Source organism: Liolophura sinensis, chromosome 6 (genome assembly GCF_032854445.1).
Source record: "Liolophura sinensis isolate JHLJ2023 chromosome 6, CUHK_Ljap_v2, whole genome shotgun sequence".
NCBI lineage: Eukaryota > Metazoa > Mollusca > Polyplacophora > Chitonida > Chitonidae > Liolophura > Liolophura sinensis.
Window position 1 is genome coordinate 12,912,203 of NC_088300.1, and position 16,876 is coordinate 12,929,078.

General features: G+C 39.1%; 1 protein-coding gene across 1 annotated transcript; it reads right to left on the reverse strand.

The window, feature by feature from the left end:
* Nucleotides 1-3,022: 3,022 nt before the first annotated feature.
* LOC135466903 (probable glutamate receptor) lies at nt 3,023-16,447 on the reverse strand. Its single transcript, XM_064744656.1, has 10 exons — nt 16,259-16,447; nt 14,688-14,870; nt 13,521-13,643; nt 12,335-12,436; nt 11,165-11,265; nt 10,279-10,366; nt 9,169-9,496; nt 7,056-7,273; nt 4,390-4,655; nt 3,023-4,024 (listed from the first exon to the last, which is right to left on the reverse strand). The coding sequence occupies exons 1-10, from the start codon at nt 16,286-16,288 to the stop codon at nt 3,805-3,807; spliced, it is 1,659 nt and encodes a 552-aa protein (XP_064600726.1). The 5' UTR covers nt 16,289-16,447; the 3' UTR covers nt 3,023-3,804.
* Between the last annotated feature and the right edge of the window lie 429 nt (nt 16,448-16,876).

Genomic DNA, 16,876 nt, shown 5'->3' on the forward strand with positions numbered 1-16,876 from the left:
TTCAAATGTTTGAATTCGATGGTGAGTTTATGAACAATACTGCCAGTGACAGTGTACTGTGACATGGGAAATTTTTTCAACATTATTTAAGTAACCTTTTGTTTTAGATTTGATTACTGAAAAAAACGTCTTGTGTCGTCAAAGTACAGTACATAAATACCAGTTATAAAGTCGAGATATATGCCAGCAGATTCCGAGAGTTTAAAACTGTGGAGTGATTATCTACCGTGATGGGTTGTCCTGACTAAATCCGCATGTCAGGCACAAAATCATTTCAGTGTATAATTGTACTGTCATTTGTACGATCAAGTAAATTATATATTGCTTTTATTTATTTAGCTATGTATTTACGTATATGATAGTAGTTTAACGCGATACTCGATATTTTTTCATAAGTACAGTCAATCTTATGAGAAGATGAAACCAGAGTGACAATTTGAGAAGTTCCTGACAAAAGTTCCATATAAAACATCGAGATAAGCACATCACATTGATGGAAAACCAGCCGTCTTCATTGAAAGTTAGAACAAACACCAAACTGTCACTGAGGCCCCACAAGCTGTTAGAACACGGGAATCTAACATAGGTGATGTTTTACTGATATATTAATCTTAGTAATCTCAAATCTAATCGCTGACACCAAAACAGAAGATGATCAAAACAACCAAGGAAAGGCCTTTGCTCTTAGGATCTGCTCTGTTGGTCTAGTCAAATTATTGATTCCGTATTTTCTTTACAGTTCACTTCACACATTTTTTGCAATGAAACAACGACTGTGGTTGATTGAGTTTGAAACTGTCATTCAAACGTGTAATGTAATTGAAGGGCTTACAATTTGTATGTATACAGATCTAGCAAGAAAATGGTAGAATGGAGAGCGTTTATATGTATAGCTAATGGGAGACCTGGGTCGAATCACACATATAGACTTATTCTTAGGCCGGTAGAATTGGTCATCTTATAAGTTCAAGGCTTGGTGCTCGCTATGACAGAAAATTGCCCTGGTCGTGTCGGTTTTAACAGGGGTACGTTATTTCAGGTGTGTTTGGTATGATACTCCAGTGACGTTCACAGCGAGGTTAAATTGCAAGCAAACAATGAAGCGAATGTATTTATACCAGTAGTGCACATACAGGCTTCCTCTGTGCAATACGGGCAAAGTCGAATAATCGCCAGTTCCAAACACATCAATGACGCACAAATCCTGTGTTTAGTTTCCACGGACTTTGAACTCGGACATGGCGTATTTTGTCCATAGGTGTGTTTGATGTACTGAGGTAGGCGTCGATCGATTTCGACTTGCTCTGCTGACTACGCATGCAATCGATGAACTGCTGACTGTGTTTTATTTGAAGATTTTAAAACCACTTATACATAAAAGACAAAACTGCTCGATAAATGGGGATGTGTGTTCATATCACAGAATGGTATATAATTCCTGGTTAATATCTGACAACTGGTACACGCATTTACCTGTATCAACATTTGACTCTGTGTTCGTTCACCATGGAGAAAAAAGCAAATGATGTGATTGCGGAACGCTCCTAAAGCCAGTCCTCAAACACGATACCATTAACAGCTTTTACTTGAAGCGTTAAATGTGCCGTTGGGCATATTATCGGAACTAGTATTCTGTACATCAACCACAAATGGATGGTATACACTGCTTAATGCATGGAGTGCTACTGACCTGCCTTAGTCTTTACGTTGCCGTGCGTTTATAATCATATTGTATCCTTGTGTAAACCAGGATTCTGCTGATGAACTAAGTATCCTCGAGTCCTGATCCCTTTGTATTGTTTTAATGTGATTGAATGTGAAATGTGATGACAATACAGCATTCTAGATAATTCTAGACCAGTGACGAATAATAACACTGTGTGACAGTGTGTTAGTTGGCAAATGGTCACACCTAACCGGTGAAACACGGTCTCTTGTCATTCCCAGGAACACTGTGCCAGTTGTTGCATGTAAAGGTAGATCTGTCATGGTGTGCAGATGTTTGTCCTATGAGTCTCAAATATAGTGATGGGGGATCGGTACATACAGGGCTTCATCCAGTCCTCATTCTGACAACCATCCACTTGCAACCAGTCAGCATTCATGAACAATAATGCCCGACCACATCGTTCACGTGCTGTGACCCATGTTCTGGACAACAACGACATTACGCAATTTCCATTACCAGAAATGAGCCCCAATCTCAACCCTCTTTGAACACATATAGGGCATCATAGGTCGACAACTGCAGAGTAGGAATCCTTCTCCACAGAACTTGAGAGGTCTCGAAACAGTTCTGCATGAAGAATGAAGCTTGCCCATCGAGTGGAATCAACGTATGATGAGAGGTATGAGAGTGGACACTGGTGTAAGCACACGACATTGACTGCCTTTGACTGTTGGTGGCCTCTGTGGCTCATTTGGTAGCGCGCTAGCGCAGCGTAATACCCTGGAGCCTTTCACCAATGCGGTCGCTGTGAGTTAAAGCCCATCTCATGGCTTGCTGCGGATGGTCGTGGGTTTTACCCGGGCCCTGCCCGGTTTCCTCCCACCATAATGCAGCCCGCCGTCGTATAAGTGAAATATTATGTCATGTATGTGTCTGATTTTACACAAGTACAAGATTCAGGCACATTACAAAAAATGCAAAAATAAAAATGACCAGTCGCTTCTTGTTGTACACTGAAAACATTTTCTTATACTTACTGGAAAGAAACCACAGTTATTTACATATTTTAACTCCAACCTCAACAAAACTCAAACGCCAAAATACATGACATTTACTCTGGAATATTCCATTTACAAAACAAAGTCAAGGAATTATGGCTATGTCACAGTTTATGGTTATGTCACAGTTTATGATCATGCCACAGTTCATGACCATGTCCTGGTCAATCAGAGGTTTAAACATCTTCAGTATACTACACTCTGGCGTAGGGTGCAAAACACTACCAGACTAAATTCTGTAAATTATTGTTCCCAACGAATTATCTAACGGCGTAGTATCATAGTAAATTGTTCGTGGATTCCTCGAAATGTTGACACTGAACATCGTCAGACGGAACGCAGTATAAAAGTGACCTGATATAGGCCTAAACACAAAACATAATAACGAGAGCGCAAACGATGAACAACAATGAGCTAAGTGGTGGTGCAGCAAAGGATGCCTACGTTGACAAATTACGTGTTGATGTGAACATTAAAACCATTAACAAACAAGATCTGACAAACCAATGTAATATACGCAAAACCAAACACAGGCATAACCTGTGGAAGTTATATAAAAGACTCAAAGAACACGCCCTGAATAATATTATTAACTCCCCGAAGAATGGCGCAAAACTGCTGGTTTATCACTATTCGGTCGTTCTTCTCAATCATAAGTTTTAAGAAACTGGTTTTGTTGGGCTTGGAAAGATACCGATCTTGCTCAGAACGTCTTGCTATGTGAACATTCACTCTAACACCCCATATAGATTGTGGACACAAGTGATCATTAATGGTAGCAATATGGAAACTTAAACTGAAGATAACTTCGTTTGAAACATTGCTCTAGAATAAGTTTGGTGCTATCCACTCAACAATAATGGTGTACATTGGAAGTGGAACGTGAGAAGGTACGGTGCCAGTAAACGGTGTTTTGGTCAAACGCGTATGGCAGTTACATACTATAACACATTCTCTTAACATGATTCTTGACCCAGTTAGGTTCTGAAATTGACAGTTCCACCTTCTAAACGCCAAATATGCTACGTGGATGTCGTGAAGTATGGTCGCTTTTACTGGAGAACTATATATTTCATATCATATCTCTCTATTACCAAGGAACTTTTGGGCTTTCTCCATAAGAGACATTAAGCCAGCTACCGTTATTCCAATTAGGAGTAGGTAATAGGCACTCTGGACATCTAACAGGGTGATCGGCTTGGCTTGGCGGATCAAAAGTCCAAAACATGTACTGTTCCTCAACCACCATTTGCGTTTCCAGATACTCAGTAGCCCGCTCTCGCTGATAGCCACCATCCTAAAAAAAAAACAAAAAAAGAAATAAATGTGGTAAACTATACCAAATGCGTCAGAAATAATTCGTTCTTGTAATCATTGTTTTTGTCATTAAGAAAAAATAGTACTGCTTTGATTTCATACAGACAACGTGCATAAACCTTTTTATTGATATATAAACTTAAATAATTTGTACAAGATCGAACTTTTTATTAAGTTTTAAATGGTACTTCCCCGACCGGCTGAACCATGAAGAAGGGTTTAAAATTACGAGCCCTCGTACTTCTCGCTGGTCGCTGACCATATAATAAGTTGCGACAGTTGCTTAGCAAGGTAATAACATGAACATAAATTTTGAATCCATGATGTGTCGCCCATGACACTTACTGCTCATCAAATATTGATCTGTATGGCGAATCTTGTCTAAGTCCGACAGCAAAATGAAGGGGAAGGAACTCTTCATCAACCAGAGCCAGACTACAGTCCGTCAATATCTCCGAGTTCATGGAGGAAGCGTCGTTCAGGTAGGCGTATTGCCCGGTCTTTACCCGCGCCACCTGTACGCTGTGGTTGGGGTGCAGTACATCCGGGTCCTCCACTTCAAACCGCTTTATACCGGCCCAGATCTGCCTGTAGATTGGGTCTTTCGATATCTATATTGGGAGTGAACATAAAACGCAAAACGCACGTAATTGCTTTAAAAAGAGCATTTACTTTCCAAATTATGCTGAACGTACATGTTAGCATTCGGAGTATGACTGGGGATGACTTGTATATATACAGTCACGGAAAAAATTATTAGACCACTCATATTTTCTTTGGTTTCTTGTTCATTTTAATGCCTGGCAACCCTAAAGGTGTATTAACCGAAGATTACAATGAATACGACAAAAATCCAGCTGATTCCATAATACTTTGTCGTATTTGATATGCTTTAAGGTCAGTTGTATTCCTAGGGTGTATGCGAGGCAATTTCATGCTTTCCATTTACATGCAGACTTACATAAAGAGTGGTTTCCTGTTTACATGTAGGCTTACATAAATAGGGGTCTCTTGTTTATATATTAAGACGCAGCACAACTCGGTAGTTGTCAGCTCTCATAATGCCTAAAACGAAAGAATTATGTGGATCCAGAAAGGCAGTCATCTTGGCACAGCTGGATACTGGATTGAGCGAGCGACAAGTGGCCAAAAAACTGAAGATCTCTAAGACAGCAGTTCATTACACCAAGAAAAAGCAAGCCGAACATGGTACTACAAAACTGCTAGCTGGTCGAGGCAGGAAACGTCTTTCTACCTCACGAGAAGACCGAGCACTCATCCGGTCCTGTATCAAGAATCGTCGTCAGACCTCCAGAGACCTTAGAAATGAGTGGGCAATGTCAACAAATGTGACTTGTTAAGCAAGAACAGTTCGAAACCGACTTCTTGAAGCTGGTCTAAAGTCGCACAGGGCACGGAAGAAGCCCTTCATCAACGAGAGGCAGCTGAAGGCCCGCTTGCGTTTTGCGAGGGATCACAAGAATTGGACTGTTGATGAATGGGCTAAAGTTCTCTTCAGTGATGAATCCAATTTTGAGTTGATGCCTACTCCAGCCAACTTACTGGTTAGGAGGAAGCCTGGGGAAGCCTACAAACCAGACTGCCTTGCTCCTACTGTAAAGCATGGGGGTGGATCAGTGATGATCTGGGGTTGTTTCAGTATGGGTGGAACAGGACAGATGCAGTTGTGTGAAGGGAGAATGAACCAAGTCACATACAGAGCTACTCTTGAAAACAGTCTTCTTCCATCAGCTGCTAAACTCTTTCCTGGCTCGAATGACTGGATTTTCCAACAAGACAATGCCCCTTGCCACACGGCAAGGTCAGTTAAAACCTGGATAGAGAACGGGAACATTCGAACCATGAATTGGCCTGCTCAGTCACCTGATCTGAATCCAATTGAAAACCTGTGGAATATTATCAAGTTCAAAATGGAGAACCACAAGCCCAAAAACAAAGCAAATTTGTTCGAATTTTTGCAACAGAAATGGGCTGCTGTGACCGCAGGGCAATGTAACAAACTGGTGGAGAGCATGCCAAGGCGCATGGCTGCAGTCATCAAAAACAATGGGCATGCAATCAAGTACTAACTCCCGTGTGAGACTGAGAGTCATGTGACTACGTGACTAGGAGACAGGAGAAAAAATGAAATGCCAAAATGTTTTTGAGAATACAGTTGCCACATCTACAGATGTATGAGCTTAAGTGATTTTGGTCATTGTCAAGAAAGTCATAGAGAACTGATAGATATCACCTCTTAAATAAAACCCTTATGAACTATTTCTGTTTTCATCACTTTCTTTGCCCAAACAAATGTTCCTTCAGTTGTGCAAGGTTTTAAAATGAACAAGAAATGGGAGAAAGCAAGGGTAGTCTAATAATTTTTCCGTGACTGTAATGTTAGATACGATATGCACTTTTTTGAGCTGTCTAATTGCGACAACAGAGTGACGTCCCGCTGTAAAATATGACGACGTCGCTTTACGGTACGGTAGGGCTATACTTTTCCATCTTTTATCAGAGTGATGTTCATGTTCGATAAAACTAATGACAGAATATCATTGATCTTGTGATATTTTACAACCAACCTCACCCAGAAATATGTGATTGTTCAAACTGATTTTGTCGTAAAGCGACGAGGTCATGAAGCAAAGGGGCTTCACTGTGTTGTCGTATACGGAAATGTGTGTAATGGAATATTGTTCAACATCTGCATTATGGTAAGCATAATCTGCTTTGCCACCAGTACACTGATAGTTTATGTACACATTTTGATGTAAAACTCTCATAAAAATAGTACGTGACAAGTTGCCACACTGTCTGCTTTTAAGTAATGTGATATTGTTGGGGTTAACGACATTAGCATCTTACGGGATACACTTAACTTAAAATATACCAGCCAGTAGGTCATGGTTAAAACCAGTAAGCACATAAACGTTATTACCATTCATGTTTACCCACGTGGTGATTAGAGGACATTTTGCATCTATAACATGCACACCTGTCATTACCTGTAATAGCATATTAAGGTATGTCCCATTCGTCGTGCCCCATTTGTACGTAGACTGTTGAACCATCTCCTTGACGCTATTGAACGGAATCAAGCTTCGCGTGACGGTAAGAGAAGCTATGAGATTGCCGCTGTACGTTGCTACCACAATAATGGAGAACAACCACCAGAAGCTTGTGATAGTCCGACTTGACTGGCTCTTGGGCAAATAAACACCGCCTAAAAACATCATTCATTTATTACAAAATTGACAGATTAGCCTACATTGTGAACACGCAACAAAATACTATCGTGAATACGAAATAATGCAATCCAGACCCACAGAACACTGAGCCGGAGGCGGTATGCATTGTGTAACACAATCAACGATACATTGCAAACATTTCATTTACGAGTTGTTCTACAACTAGTTTACGATCTGGAGCACTCCAGGGCAGCATATCATACACATGGCACAAAGCAGATTTTTTCTAATCGAAAGGCCTATTTCGTTTTTCTAGATAACGTACTCCACTCCACTTGTTATTTACTTTCAATCATGTGAAAAGATATAGAAAATGTTGAAACCACATGTTTAACCATAATTTTTTTTTTCATTTTAAACGTTGTCTGTAAAGATTGCTCGCCCGGTTGGCTGGTATACTGCCTACCATCAAATTATCATAGCTGTGTTAAACCTAAAACACTGCCAGCTCATAATTAATGTAATTTGCCATGTGTGTGTGTGTGTGTGTGTGTGTGTGTGTGTGTGTGTGTGTGTGTGTGTGTGTGTGTATCTCACCATGAGGAGCGATGGTGATTATGAGATATGCGTTGTGAACAAAGAGAACGGAATCTATACGTGTGCTGACGAAGTTTGCAAGTTTTGCATTGAAACAGAACTAAATAACAGATGATAAAAACAACACTACAGTCATTATGAACCTATCCGATTTTAGAGCCGAATAATATAAATAAATATATGACGCAATTCGCCAGAAACTAGAGACATGTACATGTATCATGCACGTATTTCTCAAAAATGGACATCATTACCCAAAACTCGAATTTGGTTTGTGTCGCATAATGGTGCAATCACCCACCAAGCGCAAATTCAAGAGGACAAACCACTTTAACAAAAAATTAATAAAATCTTTAAGTCTCAAACATAACAAAGACAATATTTAATAGGTTGAAAAAGGACAAAATTAAAGGGCTAGGTAGCTCTTGTAAATTATGTGAAAGTTTTAATTCAATACCATGTATCAGTTTGAATAAATAGTCCGAAAACAAAAACATAATATGGTCATTATTTTGGGGGAAATGGACAAAATCCCCTGAAAATTAAACACGGTGATTTGCTAAAGCAATGTGCTTAGTCTAGTTTCAGAATGACTTAGTCTAGATTCAGAATGACGATATGTTTTACGTTCGGGAAACTGTTTTGTGACGTACACCGGCACTGATTTTGATTTCATTGTTGTTTTAACACCATACAACACCTGGATTTTTACGGGTGGAGGAAACCAGAGCGCCCCGAGTAAACCAGCTTATTGACAAACTTTCCCATACAAGACGTGCAGGTAATTACACCATACTGATTGAAGACTACTGGGGCCAGATTCACAAAGATTGTGTACAAGTAATAGTACATGTAACAGTAGGATGCAGAAATGTCGTACGCCGCTTCGTGAAACTGGGCCCTGCTTTTTACAGCAAACATTAAACTGCGCAGACTGCCACGCGAGCTTTTCGAAGGATTATTGTCACCAAAGCCCCACCAGAGGGGTAATTTCCTCTCGAAGGCAGGGTCTGAGACTATACGTGGAATTTTCTAGTGATTGAAAGGCAATCGCCTCTGACCACTAGACCACGGCGAGCTCCTATCAACGGTGATAGAATCCGTACAGACGACAGAGGCCTAAAGTTCCTAAATAACGTACCGCAATCTATAATTTTGGACTGGTTATACAATAAGGCCGTTATTGCCTTTAGAGGTGGTCAACACGAACCTGATGAAAGGTTCACTTCTATAGAAAACGATACAAGGTTAATACCATAAGATTTAACGTTTGCACCACCTTATTTTATAACGGTGATACGAATGGAAGCCAAAACCTTGATTTCAAACTTACCTTGTGTCAATAACGCTCCTAATAAGTACCAGAAACAGTCAGTGAAGTTATGTAATCCTGGGTATTTACCCCTATTTTTTATGTGTGCATAACATGGAGACAACTTCTCACAAAACGTAAGAAAGAAGGTGACAAAGGGCAGTGACACAGCTATTCCCAGTAGAACGAGCCAGTGAAAGGGGTCTATCAAGGTCCGCCATTTTGTGCTGTTTTCGGCAGGCTTCTTTAGAATTATCACAGTGTATTCCGTATAATAGGGTGATATAAAATCCATAACCTCTTCTCTTTCCGGTTGAACGGACAGAGCTGCCACTGTTAAATCAGCTTCCTGAACACAAAGGGAATAGACAATTAAACCTACAAGCTTCTTAAAATGATAGAGAACTGATAAATTCAATGACGGAGCAATTACCAATTAAATAATTGATGTCAGTTAATAACTTCATGTAAAGGTAGAGAACCGATAAAATCAAGGATGTAACCAATGAAATGAAAAGTTAAGCTAAAATCAGCTTTATAAAATAGTAGAGAACTGATAAATACAATGAAGGAACAATTATCAGTGGATAGTTATTTAGTACAATTATTCAGGCGTAACAGATTTCAAAGCTAACTAGGTCATTGCAAATTTCATTATTCAGCTTCAGGAAATGCTATTCATATTCTCCAACTTTAAACTTTATTAATATCACTTAAAGAAAGATAAATTCTGTTAAAACGTGGGTTGTTTTAGGACATATGTTGAAGGGCATATGACAGTATGAGTCTTTTGTGGACAGTATTACCACCTTTTTGTGCTTCAGAGAAAAATGAAGACTACTATTTCATCCAAAATAGTTATTCTCTTTCAATCACCGAATATTCATTTAAGGAATGTTTATTTGACCTTAACGCACCTGCTTGGATGACCCTGCGATTAGGAATATTTTATTTATCTGATTTCATTAAGTGTCATTAAACAAATCAGACACTGTCGTGTTTTCATGGACACCCATAATGGAAAACTGAGCACAAGCATGTTTTATCTCAAACTCTACCAGCGATAATTCACTGTAGCTATAATAATTTAATTGCTGCATATGTAAACATACGCTAAAATGCCAAGCATACCCGTCTATGCATTTGACCCACGAGGCCTGTCCATTTGCCATTCAAGATTCTACCCCATTCTTGATCCTCAGGCTCTATTAACGTATAACTTCAACAGAAAGGAGAAAACAGAAGGCAAGGTAAGTATTGATTCCTGGGCACCTGGGCACCACCATTGGATGTATGTACCTTCAGTGGCGTGTCAACACACTCTGTACAGAAAGGTTTGTATTTGTATTAAGATTGAATGCATTGATATGCAGAACTGCTTGGAAAGTCTGCATGCACCGTTTATACTTATTGATTTTGCTCACATCGTGCGGACTAGGAACACACAATATCCATGTAACATATGGATTCAAAAATAGAATTTTAATGAAGTAGAGAAATGACAGAATATAAAAATAAGGGAGCCTTTGTACATGTTTTTACTCCAAAAGCAGTTTGGAACGTCTTGCTCTGATAAAGAAATAAGGTATAAGAGTTTGCCAGGCGTTATGTGTGGCCAGCTTTCCAGACAAAAGATAGTCAGTTGGACAACATATTTTCAAGTAAAGACGGACACAAGTGCTGTAAACAGGCATACAGTAAAAGAGATAAAAGACGGATAATAATGCTAAAAACATTGGTGCAGAATCAAATAATAAAACAGTTCATTATGTATGTTCTTTAATATGCACACATTTCTGGCCAAGTTAAGACCACGGGTTTGGTCAGAATGCTCGAAACGTATTACTGCCTTTGGCCAAAATTCATACTAGGCAGATATTGTCAATAAACAAAGTTTCTTTAACATTAAACAAAGTCGGACTTGCAGCCATAACAACGGTAAAGGGCGGCGTTGCAAGGTCGTCCAATGTGTTATACTGATATATTGGTACATTAAAACATTAATCAAAAGGTTTACCTGAAATTCAAATTGTGAGACAGCTCTTTGATAAGATCGATACAGAAACCATAGTACACAGGTTTTCCGTTTACCACACTTTTGTATACATACGGTGGCCACTGTAAAAATCAAACAGACTTTTATTACAGGTACTGAGACATTTTGGTTTATATTCGAACACTTCATAGTTGAATCCGTGTGAAAATCGCATAAAAGTATTTTAAAGTGAAAATGGTAATAGTAAGTAAGAAAGTGAAAATTTAGCACAGAAGCAGCAGCTTGGCTTAGTTTGCCAATTATACAAATAAGAAATAAAGCCGGTAACACACAAGAGAGAAGCGGTTCTCAGTTTTCAATGATGCCGGGCTGATAATAGATATTCCGGGCATGAATTTCATATCAAAGTTCAAATTCGTAGTCCATGAATGAATTCGAGGTTAAATAACAATTAAACAAGGTATCTCAGTCGCGCTTTGATTGCAACTGTTCATAAAGGCATCATGCAGATGTAATGAGCATGGCTGCCTTTACCGCCCCTAGCCCCAGGTTAAGCGGTATTAAATACAGTTTGAAAATGACGAGCGTTACAGAATTTAACCGAACAGATGTACATACATATAAGTATGTATACACACATCAAGAATCGAGACCTTTTACCAATGGGATTTTTTAACTTCTTCTTTTTTTTTTTTGATTTGACTGGTGGTTAATTCCCTATTCACGACTTTTCCACCCATTTACAGTGGGGTTTAATCATATGTAGATGAAGCCAGATCGCAAAGCATAAACCAGCACTCATCATCAGGCACCTGACAAACCTCCTGACTAAATAGCTGCAGCCAAATCAGCCGGAACAGTATGCGAGCATTCTGAGGAGTAGAACAGCGTACAGAGAGACGGAATTAGCGGAATTAGCCCAAAACTAGGACATAATTTTACTTTTCTTGAAAATTAAGTACAGAACCTACATAAAATATAAATATATTACTCAACTCACAGCCCCGATACAAGACATTTCGTTCATCAACACTGCTGTATGAGACATCTCTTTATAAATAAATATAACTGACTTTTATTATATTTTTCACTTACTGGCAAAGTAGTGATTACTAGAGATTTGTTGTTCAGTCCAAACTGAGTGTTGGGAAAAATCATCACGTGGGAAACGTTGAATTTACTTTTGCTTACTGTGTCCACTACACACTCAAAACGTCGACCGAAGCTCTTCCAGAATGCCGTATATATTTTGAATGTCGGTTCAACGAGACACTCACCACATGACAGCGTTTCCTACAATGAACACGCTAACAAAATCATATAATCTAACAATAAAGAGCAATAGCTATCATACTGCCGGATTCTGTCTTTCCGATATCAATGCTCTGGTTATTATCAAGTTCAGCGTCCAGGATGAAATGATCACATTTAACATATGAAAGCCGGCCTTTTGGCAACCTTTCTCAGTTTTTGTAATCAAGTAAAACCCCCTCCTCCTCCCCCCCCCCGCAATCTCCTCCCCACTACCACCATGACCTAAATAGAATCGGGTAGAAAATGTAGGTCGGCTATTTAATTGAAATTTAGTTGCAAGTCTCTACTCAAGTTTCATAAATTTGTCTTCAAGATACAGTGTTCTCAGAATAAATAAGTCATTGACAGATAGAAAACATTTAACATCTTCGATAACGGAGTTCACCGAAAATCAATCTCAACCATTCAATCACCAAAGACGACAAAATGTCCAGGATTTAATGTGATACTTCGTTTTCAAGATGTCGCGCTCTTAGGGAGATGATAAAATTCAAGACTACAGAGTTCAGTGCTTAGCAAAAAGTAAACACGACCTTCAAGAGGCAAGCGCTTAACATTGTCCAAAAACTGAAAGCGATTTGTTTATTTGTGTTCAAGTTACATGTATGACGTTCGCAGAATGGTACGTGCAAGAGAGATGAATAAAATTCACAATGGCAAACTTGGAACATGGACCTCAGTGAAAATCACTCCCAAAAATGCTCTTAACGATGACAAGGCAAAAAGCTATGCTAAGATGTTCTTTCGAGATATTTTGTTTCCAATGCAAAAGTGGTGAACAGTATTGCCAACAGCATTCACAAATTGTATGATTTCCACTTTTGTGGAGGCAAACCACTGTTTCTGTTAAAAGATTTGTAATTAATGTAACATTGCAGCCATCAAGTCTTATTGAAATATTTCTGGGCTTATGAGACAGATATCGCAGCAATGTTATTTCAAGTCAATATTTACATGATTATTTGTGTACATAAATGAAACAAGCGTTGTTTTCAATAAGTATTGGTTTCAGATAAATCTGGAATTGTTGAACGATATGAATGATATTGTTTCATAACCTTACCTGTGCGGCCAGGAAGAGTTTACTAACATATTGCTTAGCGCTGGGCAAAACAGAGCATGACGAATTTAACTGTTTGGTTTTGGCAACCTCAACTGTGTCATTTAGAATTCTGTATGGCATCAACTGTAAAAAGAATTACTGAAGATTATGTACCAAAAAACGAGAGGTCATTGGCAGGAAACTAATGAATGACATTTATTAATGTTAGCTAGGATTTGACAAAGGAGAACATTTTCCTCTAATTACCAAACCTATCAGGCAAATCTGACATACTTTATTCCCAAAGATAATTCATCCACAATTAACATCAAACCAATAGTTTTATCAAAGAGCAGGAAGTACAACATCCTGCATATATTCACTTGTCACTATGCGGCTATCGTATTATCCAAAGATGAAGACACATCGCAAAAAGACAATGACAACATAAATAAAACAGACGACGCACAAACGGAAGTCTCACATTTACAGGATTAATGAAAGTAAGTTAGGTAACAATCCAGTCTGTAATTTGTCAGGAAAAGTTTTTTTATGGTATGCACATGATATCATGTAAGAGCGGCTTCACTGGTCACATTCATATGTACAACAAGTTATTAAAACTTGTTTCTCTTAATGCGTGTATACGACCCAAGTTATGGATAACATTAATCTGATTAATATCTGAAATACTTAACATTCAGAGAATTTTAGCAATACCATTTGTCCACATAGTGGATTGTTATTACCTCTCACTATGCAAACTCAAGAAATTGCTTTTATAACTTTAAACTTATATTCAAGCTCTTACACCTTTCTACCACTCACCTGCTAGCCAATACAAGTGACATAGCTATGAGATTGTCTTGCCTGTAAATTTGTGAGTCGTTACCTTACACGACATGTATTTATTTATTTACTTTATCGAAGCTGACGTCTTAATGAGAAATATTGAGACTAAATACAATGGTCGTCAGGTATACTGATGGAAAAAAACCCGACAGATACCGAAGAAAATGACCACCCTTTGCCAAAACCTTGACAAACCATCCGGAAAATTCCATGACAGGTTATGGCTATGCTAGCGCGAATATGCACAAAATAAGCATACACTCCCTTAAGTTGGTGTTTACAAAATATCATCGACAGCTGAAAACATTTCAACATTTTTGGACTGAATCGCTTTACCTCCACAGACATTGAAGAATAGGGGACACTTTTACAGGGAACGCCCTGAAGTATGGCGACATTGTTTAAGTTTCCCAGCTTCTCGGCCGTTGTGGTTAGTAGAACATCTTCCCCCAATAGGATCCACGGTGAGAAGGCGGTGATCGAACTGCTTCCACCAGCGTCCTTAGCATACCACTGTAGCTGAAATTGTAAGAAACGTGGTTTCTCCTATTGTATACAGGGCACAAAAATTAAACGAGGACGCACAATTAGAATGAGGACAACATCAAAGACACAATTTAGAACAAGGATATTTACTGTGAGGGAACTACGAGGGGGTCAAAAGAAAATACAACGATGAATGGAGCAGACGATATTTCAATGATGACATGATAATAACTAATGCGCAAGAGACAATACCAAACAAGAACAGACAGTTAAGATCAATGTTCATCATTTGAAAGGCCAGATTCCTACTGGGTCTTCTGTGTTAAAAGAATAGACTCCCAGTCATCTAGGCCAGCTTGGCGTGAAAGACATTTTAAACATACAAGGATATTGTATAAGAATGTGGTTTTCAAACTTTAACTGATTTTTGATTATTGTAAATATTAATTTATTCATTCTGAGGCCAGCTTTCCACTCCAGTAATGCATTTCTGCTTCATGATTGCATTTATCACAGTTCTCTCGCTGCACACTACACTGCCATAGCTGCTAGGATTCTCCGATTATTTCTGGTGGAAACTATGCGTGAGAAAAAGACAATAAACCTCATCATCGGAAGCCAACTGGGCAACAGTAAATCATTGAACTTTGGTATAATAGTGATAAACCTACTGATTCCAAAACAGTGGATGTGAAGCTCTGATCTGCGAATAATACGTAATTCATAGTCTCAGATGTGGAAATAGCGGCGCTTTTGTTTATAGCCAGTCGCAGCGATGTATCATCGCTCACTCGGTACTGATACAGCTTGACACCCTCGTCTGATAGCAGATTGATGGTAGTGGTGGAAATCTGCTCTGAAATCAAAAACAGATACTTGGTGTTTTCCTGCATGCATCAGCGGTTGTGCACGCGCAGAACGGGCCTTGTGGTAGTGAAACTAAAGCACATGGCAATTTATCCCTGTGACAGAAAATCGAAGACACTGGCGATCGTTCAGGGTTTATGTCAATTCTCTCCTCCCACCATAATGCTGTCTGCCGTCCTATAAGTGAAATATTCTTCAGTACGGTGTAACACACTAATCAAATAAACAAATAAATAAATATCAGTTGTCTTCTTTCTCTCTAAGTTTTGTCTTTGAATCCTGCTCGATTTTCTAAAAAAAATTATTTACTTAAAATTCACAAAATTCTGTTGAATTGTCTAAATGCTGTCGTTTAAATGTTTTCTGGCTTGGCCACTTTAGTTTGCTTATCCCGCAGCTTGAATATCCCTTTCATGAGCACTGAGCTATGCCATAAGTTATTTCGCATATAGTATTAGCAATCCTTAAATAAGAACTACGTGTTATTATATGCGTAGAGTACTACAGAAGTGGAGTTAAACCATAATCAGTCATTCATTTTAATGACACCCTACCATATTTTGGGTGATACAGTAAGGTAACATGTTTCCATAGCAGCTGATGAATAATGACCACCAGGGCCTCAGCTGTCCCCTGTCCCGTCACACTGTCAGACGCCAGTACCACCTCTCGGTAACCGTGACAACTTGGTAGAGGAGGCTGGTTCTGTAGCGCGACGAACCAAACCATTTCCCCAACGGACGCGGGACCATTGCCTGTTCGCCATTCACCCTTGTCTTTGCTGAACAATCGATGTAACTGATGAACGCTGTTATAATTGACGTATCCAATTACAAGATCAACTCCTGTGTCGTTCACGGCGTTCGCTAAAACACAAAAATGGAATGTTGCTCTTGAATTTCTGGCATTTGCATCGGGTGCCGTTCTAATGTGGGCTTACTACAACGTGGTCAGCTATGTGATGTTAATTACGTTTTCGTAAAGATAATCAAGTCTTTTGTGTACACTAACTAATGAATGACGTGATTGTTGATTCACCTACCCGCTTGAATAGGCCAACTGTGCCCGTCTGCGGGAAACAACACAGCTTTACCAGTAACCTTCCCAGATGGGCCTGGTCCGACGTCCCAGGCTCGGTACTGGTTATCAGAGTTTTCAATGAGAAACCCTGT

What these genes read in the sequence shown, in the direction of transcription:
- LOC135466903 (XM_064744656.1), bottom strand. Translation starts at nt 16,288, where the DNA reads ATGTTACCTTACTGTATCACCCAAAATATG. An exon ending in AGGAGCGTTATTGACACAAG is followed by an intron (nt 7,274 to 9,168) that starts GTAAGTTTGAAA and finishes TGATGTTTTTAG; the next exon opens with GCGGTGTTTATTTGCCCAAG. An exon ending in AGATCAATATTTGATGAGCA is followed by an intron (nt 4,025 to 4,389) that starts GTAAGTGTCATG and finishes TTTTTTTTTTAG; the next exon opens with GATGGTGGCTATCAGCGAGA.